The 10927-nt window shown below is 42.4% G+C and overlaps 1 protein-coding gene across 3 annotated transcripts in view; it reads left to right on the forward strand.

The window, feature by feature from the left end:
* MOB2 (MOB kinase activator 2) overlaps nucleotides 1-9454 on the forward strand; it is a 108235-nt gene extending 98781 nt beyond the window's left edge. For 2 of the 3 annotated variants that reach the window (XM_062495234.1, XM_062495232.1), the window contains exons 4-5: nucleotides 5383-5507; nucleotides 6873-9454. In XM_062495234.1, coding sequence (XP_062351218.1) covers nucleotides 5383-5507; nucleotides 6873-7183 — 436 coding nt within the window. In that variant the 3' untranslated portion in view covers nucleotides 7184-9454. The remainder of the gene's footprint in view (nucleotides 1-5382; nucleotides 5508-6872) is intronic. The other variant, XM_062495233.1, reaches the window with a different exon arrangement.
* The last annotated feature ends 1473 nt before the right edge of the window (nucleotides 9455-10927 follow it).

Genomic DNA, 10927 nt, shown 5'->3' on the forward strand with positions numbered 1-10927 from the left:
GAGCCTGCAGTGTACCTGCCCATGGAAGTACCTGCACAGAGTGTGCTCCTCAGCAAGGGCAGGGCACGACTGTACTGGTTGCAGTGCTGGGCTTCCAGAGAAGGCAGGGCAGGAGAAGTGAGGTGTGAAAACCTCAGAGGGTGCTTCTGAGAGCCGGAATGCTGACACAACTCCAGGCTGCTGGTGGATAACCTCTAGCCTGACGTGAGCCACAGGTTCTCTGCCTGAGCCCCTGGGCACAGAGGACACAAGTGACAGCTTTGCAAGAGTAAGGAAAGCTTTTTAGTTTGGCATTTTTCAGTCTCTAGAACTTACTAATATTGACTAGCAGTTAGTTCTGAAAGAAAGCTTTGTAGTGTTACTGTGCAGTGTAAATATAAGAAAAAGTTATGATAAATCTCTGCTCCTGATGAGCACAGTCCAACATGATGGAATATGAGATTCAGTCAAGTATGAATAAGCCTGTTGTGTTTTGGGTTTTTTCCCTCCAAAATGTGCTGATAGTCCTTTTCTTCCCTTCTCTTGCGTTTCCTGGGATTAATTTACTTGAGATGGATTTTAAAAGAGATGACTGGGCAGTTAATGTAATAGTGCATCAAACAACATCCCAGGGCATATGCAACAGAACCATAACTCTGTATTGTATCTCTGACAGTCATTGCATCATGCTTAGAAGGAAAGCCTTGCTTAATGTACTGGGCTGTCTTGTACACTCAAAATTATTATCAGGGGCTTTGAGAGCACAAAGAAGCAAAGTGTATGGAGGGCATTTTTGCTTGTAAAACTTGGAATGATAACTGTCAGTTAAAGGCCATGCTGGTGTCTTTGAAACCAAGCTGGAAGAGAAAGGAATAAATCTCTGCTGGACCCAGATTTTATCAAAAGGAGACAGTATGTCTCTAAATAAGAAATGGTGAACAGTAAGATGAGTATTTTGTTGATTCTTGTTCCCAAGCTTGCTGGTGTTTAAATTCCTGATGCAGCACTGGCTATCCCAAGCCCTGAGCTCAACTGTTTATCCACTTGGCTAGTGGGAGAAGTGGCTAAAAGGAAGTGGTGATGGGGAACCTGCATTAGCATTGCTCCATTCTGCTCTAGTGAGCCTTAAACAAGAGTTCTCTGTAAGCACCTTGTGCTGCAGAATAAAGAGAGGAAATGCCTGTAGACAACTGCAGCTGTAGCCTGTATTTTTAGTGGTTGGTACTGATAGCAGAATGTTCCTATCCTTTGTTTTGGAAAACTGAAAAATTGCACTATTTGGGAATAACAGGAAGCATGTCTACACTTGGGTGAAGCACTTTAAATGGTTTGTGTGTAGCTAAATCATAACAACCTCAGTACCTTCCTGTACTTGGGAAGGTGGCTGATTCACATTTGCAAACTGGAGGCTCCTTGCTTCTGGCAAGTGTGTGGGTCTGTGGAAAAGCCACCAAGGTGAGATCAGCTGCCTAAACACCTCAGCACAGTTCAGCTTTGTGGGCCCCCTTCACAATTGCGTTCTCCAAATCCTGATCATTTTGTTGTGCTCTGGTAAGATGAGGATGTGCTTGTTGTGTTGCAGAAGCAGAAGTTGCTGTGGCTCACTGTGCCTTGGACCTGTCTGCAGTGTATAAAGAGAAACACCTGAACACTGGTGTCAGTTGTTGATTAACCTGATGGACACTCTAGGCTTAGCCTTCTGTGGCCATGATCTGTTTGTTGGTGTCCTTTGGAATAAAAGAGCATCTGGCTATATAAGATTGCCATAGAAATACAGTACCTTGGAATTAAGGTGCAGTTTGCCATTTTTTCCCATGCTGATTTCTTGGGTAGTTTCATATGAAAATCTGCATTTTGTTCCACTTTCGTATTTTCCCTGCTGAGTTCTTTATGATACATTTTGAATCACACCATTCTGGTCGTACCTAAGAAAGGCTTTTTTATTTATGGTTGAGATGTTCAAGTAACTATTGAGAACTGGTTGCTTGTCAAGTTACTTGCCATTCAAATTGCACTGCAAGAACCCAGTCCTAAATTTAAAGTATTTGCTGGCACAATAAGCACTGGTTGCAGTTAAATATTTGAGGTAAGGTTTTAACATCTGAGAAAAGCTGCAGCCAACTGACAAACTGCAGACAGATGTAGCTTTCAGCCCTCTGTCAGATACATGAGATAGCACAGCCATCTGCACACAGTGAGGAGGAGAATTTCTGCTTATGGTCACTAGGAGACATCTGACCAAAACTTAGTCTCAGTGTGGAACAGATGGATGCATTTGCTGGCAAGGTGGGATAATGCCAAGGGAAATACCATAATGGCTAGTTATTCTCAAACTTTAATGAGGGGGAATGAATACAACTTTGGGAATTACTTAATTTTGTTCATTAATATGTTTATTGCTTGTTGTAAAGCAGGTACTATATTTTAATACAGTATTTACTATTAAAATTTAGTATGCTTTATAGCTTATTATTACACAAACCAGCTTTAAAGCACCCTGAGCTATAAACTGGTTTTCTAGCTGACATTTGGTTAAAACTCCTCCAAGTGCTGCAGTCAGTGTACTAAATAAGAGCCTGTGTAAATGCTGTACATAAAAGGATGAGTCTGCAAAACTCCTGAGGCAGAAATCAAGGATGGATGCAAACTTTCAGGAAGCCCACCTTTCAAAATGTTTTGATCCAGTGAAATCCCTTAACTGATAATGCTTATCACTCATTTTTTTCTAATCTTGGTCTCCTTTCGCATGTTTACCTTGCCCTTAGTGTCTCTGCATAAGGAGGGGATTTCCTCCTAGAGTGCTTAATTCAAATGTGTAAGTTTTACATTTTCTTACATTTAAGTTTCCCCAGCTCTATGGTTTTATATGATGACTCCTTTCTCTTCTCTTCCATCCAAACTTTGCTTAGCCCCTATGAAGCCATCAGAGCTGTTCCAGCTGCTCACAAGCACTATACTCCTGCCTCTGGCTTTCTATCCTGCTTTCTTTATGTCGCCTGTTTTTTGGTATTTCTACCAGGACTGTTTCTCCTTGTTTCCCAGGCAAAATAATTTCCACAGGATATGCTTTTCCCTCCTTCCAAAAGCTTTTCTTGTATATTGGTGTAACTTCTGTTCTACCTTGGCTTCTGTGTCATCAACACCAGCCCAGCATGTTTTGGAGGAAAAGGGATAAAGTGCATACATATATTAAGATGCAGTATTGTGATTTCATTTCTGATTTCACATGTCTTATGCATCATTATTTGCATTGTAGGCTCTTCTCTGGTAAATCCATAGTAATTTCTCCCTGGGATTTAGAACGGAGCTGCAGATTCCTCATATTTTCCATGCTGGGGGGATTTAAATCTGCAACTTTTTGAAAAGTGCCCTTAAGTCTCATCTTGTTGTCCTTTCTGCTTCCCATCCATTCCCTAATATGGGACTGTGCTGTCACAGTGCCAGTGGTGGAATGCAATTAGGCTTCTGTGCCCAAGTGAGCCCTTCCATGGCCCCAGACTGCTCCTATCCTGTTCATGGAGATAACTCCCGCGTGGGTGGAAGCCACGTACCAGGTGCGAGACGTTCATGGCACGTCAGGGCTCCTCTCTTCCCCTGAGAGCTTTGAAATCTATTCAACAGCACGTGAAACATGAGGAAAACACGTTACTCTAATCAACAGGACAGTCATTGTAGTTATCCCCTTATTGTTAATGATTCTTCTGTTTAATTCCAGTTTTGCATAATTCATTTCTTAATTTTCAAGGAGAGGCCAAAAGGATAGGCAGTGGGATGCTAGAGCAGATTTATTCACTTTCATGAGAATATAAGTGAACTTGTACCATAGCCAAATAGTTTCTTTTGATTAAAATCCAATTATCAACACTCAGTTTTGCACCTAAGGGCAACTCTAAACTGCTTTCTGTCTTGCAGTTGAGGATTCCTGCAGCACGAGAGAACTGCTGGGGTAGAACAGTGCAGCCTCTGCTCTTGGCAACTAGCATTATCTTAAGACCCAAAAAAGGATGAATTGCCTGGGACTGTCTCTCACTGCAGGAGTAGACAAACGAGGTTGTGTTGGTGCACTACATTGTGTAATTCCTTACCAGGTGGATTGTACAAAGGAAGTGAGCAGTGGTGAAGAGCGCAGTCTGTGTCTAAGGGCCCAAGTGCTGGGTTTGATGCCTGACATAGCTCTAAAAAGAACTTTTGACTCCTGCTGTTTTCACTCACCTTTTTATGCAACTTTGCAGTCAATCCTTGTCTCTTTAGTAAATGACAGTGATCAAGTATTACATAGTGAAAAGGAGCTGGAAGAAAAATTCTAAAACCTTAATGTTTGCAGAACTACTTTGTAGTTGCCTTTCCTCTCCTAACTAGAACTACTCATTTCTGCAGCTTCGTCTTGTTTTCATATGGCTTAGGGCATGAACAGTGTCAGCGGGGAAGGCCAATACACTGGATTTCTTATCAGCCCTGTAATGATATTGGACTATGCCTTGAGGTTAGACTTTCTGAAGAAAGTTTATAAACTGAAACTCAAGGCTTGTCTAATGTGACATAGGAAAAAACCTTTTAAAGTGTTTTCCTGAATTCTTTATTTGTGAAACGTTCTCACTGTGTGCCTCATCCAGTAGGTAGCTGCTCTTGGTAGCAGTTAGAGATGCTTTAATTAGTCATGACTTTTTTTAAAGAAGTAACAAGCATTTAGTTGTTTTGTAGCCTTCAGCTGAGGGATGGCTGTAGTTAATCAAAATTATTATGGCTAACTGATTGAATTACAGTTGCTTCTGTAGGGCTAGTATCTCCTGTTAAGATCCAACAGGGATATTCACTGGTGGCAGAATCACATGTAAATTCAGGTGTTTGGGGGAGTCTGTAACTGTAACGTAAAGAGCAGAGTTCAAACACACACTGGTATGGATGTACAGAAGGAGCCTGGAAACTTCTTCTGGGCTGCATTTTGGAGCAGAAAATCACTGCCAGTGCTGGAGAGCCCTGGTCTGGAAAAGGCAGTGTTCTGGAGACACCGTCTGACTGTTTCACAGTATTGCACTACACAACTAATCTGTGCTCTGATGTTAGGCATCAGAAGTTCATCAGTTCATCATGTTGCTGCCCTTTAAATATAGTTCTGTAATGCTTTCCTGTACAGTTCCACAGGGAATTATCACTCCCTCAGCAGAATCCCTCCCTTTGGAATCTTGCCAGCAAGGCTTTCTGTGCTTGGTACTGCCACTTGCCCTCTGGCCTAGACTGATTGGGAGATAGAAAATTGGCCAACACAAGTTCACATTCTTTGATGTAGAAAGAAGTGAATCTCTTCTGTGGCAGCTGTTGTTTTAAATGACTTGGACACAGCGTCTGGGAGGAGTAGCTGGGGAGGCAGAGTGTGGTGTGGTGACACTTCCCTTCTCTCCACAGACAGTACTACTGGTATGATGAGCGGGGAAAGAAGATCAAGTGCACTGCTCCTCAGTACGTTGACTTTGTCATGAGTTCGGTGCAGAAGCTAGTGACAGATGAGGATGTCTTTCCAACAAAATACGGTATGGCTGCTTCCTGGGGCTCTTTGGGGGTGCCATCAGTCAAGTGAAAGTTGGCATTCATGTGTGTGAATACCAGACAGCTTTCTCACTTTTGTTTGATGGGTTTTAGTTTGGTGGTTTGTTTTTTGTTTTTTTTTGTTTTTTTTAAATATATATATATATATATATATATATATAGTTTTCTTTCTTCATGTGTTTCTTTTGTAGTTTTGGTTGTTTGGGGTTTTTTTTTTAAGGAATATTATAAGTTTAGTTGATTCTTGCAGTAAAAAAATACCTTCCCTCTTGTTGTATGAGCTGGGGTGAAAGTCTCACAAACCTGACCCATTGGCCTATATTTCATCATCAGTACTCCTTTTTCTTCAGGTATTTTGAGATGCTCTAGCCTGGGTTTATAGAGGATAAAATTCTGAAAACAGTCAGCATTTGTGTGTTCAATCTGGTCTGCTGATAGCAAATTTCAACCTTTGTGTGGCTTTACTATTTCCATTAGAGCCTCAATGCATTAAGAAATGTGGGTAATAAATTGGATTGCAGCAATGTGGCTTGCTTTCTTTGCCCAAGGCTCTGCATTGTCTCTCAGAGTATTTGCACTTTCTCCTTTCCCATACAAAGATTAAATAAGAATGTGATTTTTAAGAGCTGAAAAGCAATAGCAAAGTAATTTTAACTCAAATTTGTATCCTAACAAGATTGCTACATGCAATGTCTTTGGTTAAGGGGAAGAAAATAGAAACTTGAAGCTATTGTCGGTGGGCTTAATCAGGACTAAAAGCAGCTGGTTTCATAAGCCACTTGAACATGTAATTGGGAAACTAAGACATTACAATATAGAACATTATAGTATAGAAAACATCAGGCTAGCAGCCTTTGCTTACAAGCAGCTTGATCTGGAAGGAGGCAGTTTCTTTCCCCTTCGATAAAATTTCAGCAGTGAAATGGGGGAATGTGTTATATAAAGTTATGTACAAATTGCCACGCACCACCAAGCTCTGTGTACCTTGGCTTCCATTTTAGGATCTCTGAATTGGTGTTCTGGGGGGAAAACCCACTCCTGGACAAACTAGATAAGGACACAGAAGAACCTCTCCTTTTTGCAACCAGTAACAAAAAAGGTAGTGACTTTAGAGAACAGCTACACTTGCTGCCTGGTTTTTGAACCCTTAAGGATTAAAACTTAACTTCAGATTAAAATACTTAATACCTCCTTAGCTTTGTGTCTCAAATACCTGTCAAAAGAGGATAATGTGGCACAGGGCTCTCGTTTGCTATGTAAGTTGGGCTGGTTGTTCTCACCCAAATGCTGCTGTGCGGCTGACAGTGAGCAGCTGGTGCTATCACAGTGTTTCTCCATCTTCCTTTCAGGCAAGGAATTCCCAAACTCATTTGAGTCCCTAGTGAAGAAGATCTGCAAGTACCTGTTCCATGTGCTGGCCCATATCTACTCCTCACACTTTAAGGAGACTTTGGCACTGGAGCTGCACGGACATTTAAACACACTCTACACACACTTTATCCTATTCATCAGGGAGTTCAACCTCGTGGACCCTAAAGAGACCACCATCATGGATGACCTCACTGAGGTCCTCTGCAGCAGCAGCGGGAGCAGCAGTAACGGGAGCGGCAACGGGAGCAGCAACAGCGCAGGAGCACAGAACCACGTGAAAGAGAGATGAGCCCTCCTCCTGGACCCAAACTAACATTATAAACAATATAATCTATTGTGTGTGTGTGTATGTATATGTTCAGATATACATACGGCATATGCAGCGATGAAAGCTGACCGCAGAGATGCTGCCACGCAGGACGCGCAGTCGTTCGGGGCTGTACGGAGCTTTGGGTTAATGCGCCAGCCGGCGAGAAGTTGCACCAATTTTATTTTATTTTATTTTCTGTCCACTCCTCCTTTTACCTATTCAGATGGATGACGAGTGCTGTTTTTAGAGAAGAGCCAACCTTGAGAGTGGGGCCACTCTTGGTTGTTTTGGTTGGTTTTTATTTTTGATTGGTTATTTTTCCCCCCCTTTTGTTTGGTTGGTTGGTTGGTTGGTTTTCTGTTTTCTTTCTTTGGTCTTGAGTGCAAGCCCTTTGGTCTTTCTAGGATGGTGGTCCTGCCATTTAAAAAGTATCTATTATATTATAAGAAGTAACTTTTACTTTGAAGTGGCTTAAAACGTGGGTTTGTTTGGGTTTGTTTTTTTTTGGGGGGGTGGGGGTAGTTTTTTTGGTTTGGTTTTACATAGACTGCCCCTTACCCTGCCAGAACCTCCCCCACTGAGTGCATCTTGCCCTTTTGTTAGCTTGGAATGGGAAGAAACTCCTGGCTTAACTAGAGTACCAACTCGAGGCTTGCTACGTGTTGAAAGTGGGCAAGATTCTCCAGTTGTCCCATCTACTCGGTCACAAGGTGTGAACGTGCAAGAGGATCCACAAACCTTTCTGCTTATTGCTCCTACAACATATATACTTTTTTCTCTGCTCCCCTGCCTCTTCTTTTCCCAGGCACACCTGCACAGGTACCAGGAGTAGGATCACTGCAGTCCAAAACCATGTGCAGGAGTCACCACCGTTTGCTTTCCCTTGCCCAGAGGCCCGGGGAGGAGGGGAGAAGGGTATATCGAGTCAGTCACTGCCTGTGCTAGAAAGATGGCTGTTGGCATAAAATTATATTGTTGGCTTATTTTAGTTCATCTGTTCTATAATAATAAAAACAAATCTATCAGCCACAAGCTTCATTTTCATGTGTGCAGCGTCAGAAGTAACCAGACCACACCCCTAGAGCCTCCCTTCCACCACTGGATGCTGCTGGCCCTGCTGGCAGCCAGCTCTATAAATAATGGGTTGTTTTCCACCCTGTGATCTTACTTTTATAATTAACTCCTTGCTTTTCCCAGTAGCCCTAGGAACATCCTCCCCAGGGAATATGAAGATAACCACCATTTGGAGAGGGGCAGGTTTCCTGTTTGTGCACACATCCATTCTGCAAATGCAGTGGGTTCCCGGGTAACTTGAAGCCAATACCGTACCACAGCATCTCTGGATACAGTATTATATCAGTACTGTATCTGGACAGTCATATTCCTTTCTTTCCTTCAAGTTTCCACTGAATTCTTGCAGTCATTGTTTTCGGTTGGGGAAATGCCAGATTTTGCTTGCTCTTGTTCTTCTGTCAAAGCTGTGACAATTGTTTACTACTGGTTTTGGTCATTACCTGAGGCCTGTGAATGCTTAATAACTGAGCTGGCATAAATCTGAGAAGGTTTTCCAGAGTGAAGTCCATACCTGTAGTAAAAGGCAGTAGAGAAGAGGAAGGTAGAACAAGTGCAAAGAAAAAAAGTGAAGGAAAAGCACAACCATGGGGTGAAAAGCAAGAAAGAACAAAAAAAAAAAAAAAAAAAAAACCACCAGCAAGAAAAAAGCTTGTGAAGAAGAGTGCAATAGCAACAATCAAAAATGGCAAGTGTGCAAGTGAGAAAAAGAATAAATCATAAAACTGACAAAAAAACCAGAAGGGCAAAAAGGCATGAGCACAGGAAAAGGGAAGAGGAGGAGTGAGGGCTAGGTGGAAGGATTGAAAATAACCTCAAAACTTGTGATGCCTTTATTGTTTTTTTCTGGATTGTGGATACTACAGTTTCACTGGCCTGCTCAGGTGAGTTGCTGTTAATACAATCAAGTGTTCAAGAGCACTCCTTCCCCACCCTGTCCTCCTGCTACAGCCTCTATACCCAGACTAATACTCCCAATCAGTCCCCCTGCTGATAGGAGCCTTTCCATGACAATTCCCTGCACTAAAGGCTGCAGGGAAAAGGAGAGGTCAGCAGAAGCAGTTGGAACAGTGGCATTGGTAAGGCCCCTGTACTGCTTGCCCTGAGAACACAGTAAAGTTCAAGGTAAGAAACTGAGAGCAAGAAACAACCACTCAAACCAAGTGACTAATTGTAATTTAAGATCTTCCTGTTTTTACATGTATTTGCAATTGTGTTCTCTCTAAGACCATTCAGAACTGAAGCATTTGAGAAAGGTTTGACTTTTTAACTCTTGTTCAAGAGGTAGTTCAACCCTGGAAAGACTGACCTGGCTCCAGCTCTTGAGTTCCAATCACAAAATGGTGATGTCTGTGTGGAGCATGAGGGTGACTGTGCCTTAGCTTCCCATAGGAGAACTGGCAGAACCCTGTAGCAAGTCTGGGAACGCACGTGCTGGCTCCAAGCAGCAAACAATTCAGCTGCCAGGAGAGCAGTGCAGTCCCACAGAACCTCGGGAAGAGCCTGCTGTTGTTCATGGCAGCTGTCCCAGCTTCACTCTGCAGGCATCTGATACTCCTGAAAGCACAGGCGCTTCATCTTCCAGGGTAATCGCTTTATATTTTACAAGCAGTTAACAAGAACACAAATAATGAATCCTATTTTAGTGTGGCCTATCTTGTTGGGTTTAGCAGTGGGAAATAGGAAAACACTGAAATAGTGCCAACACCAATGTTCTTGTGAGGAGTAAATGTTACTGTAAAGCTCAGCCTGAAGGCATCTGAGAGTATTTCAGTAGTTACTGAATTACACTGTAGAAACTTTAAATTCAGAAGTGCTACTAAGTCTTCAGAGCTAGTCAGTGACTTCCTCCCATGTTTAGAACATGTCACCAATGCCCACACTGTGAGCTCTGAGCCTGAATTCACCTGGGGTTAACAGGTGAATCTAACACTGATGAAATTACCATATTTTTGCTTTAAATATGCTTTGTGAATTGTTTGAAGTGTTGTAAGAACAACAGAGATAACTTAATTACCCTACATTCAATGCCCTCTTACCCCCAAAGGTCATGGCAGATCATACGATGGTTTCAGTGCTGCTAAATAAATAACATACCACAGAAGAACAACCAAATACTACTAGAAAAACACCTTGAACCATCTAGGCACACACACCCTCACCCTGCCATACATGCCTTTGGCAGGCCTTGCCTTGTCAAACTTAGATTTACACCTGCCAGTGCAGAATCCCTGATCAACTTTCACGCCTAAAACCACAGCAAAGCATAAGCTGTAACAGAGCTGAAATCTTTCACTTAAACCCAGCAAAAGTCTTGTGTGTGTTTTGGGGCATCCTATTCTTGACATTTGGTGCTCTGCAAACACGAGTGATATGCTGAAGAGCTGAGGTTGCGTAAGTTTATATAAATTTATAGGGTGAAATGTTATATCAAGCTGAAACTTTCCCCTATTTTTTTTATTATCCCTGAGTCTTTGAGGCTGCAGCATCCATAGGAAATCTAAGCCTCAGTGCCTGTAAATAAAAACAGGAGGAAAATAATTTCTTTATCCGTGCCACCTGGAGTAAACACCAGCTGCAGGTCAGGGAGCACCAAAGTCAGCAACTTGTCTGTCACAAGTGCTACCTCTGGCCATTCAGGGAAGGGACACA

The sequence above is a fragment of the Cinclus cinclus genome, chromosome 6, assembly GCF_963662255.1.
Source record: "Cinclus cinclus chromosome 6, bCinCin1.1, whole genome shotgun sequence".
Classification (NCBI taxonomy): domain Eukaryota; kingdom Metazoa; phylum Chordata; class Aves; order Passeriformes; family Cinclidae; genus Cinclus; species Cinclus cinclus.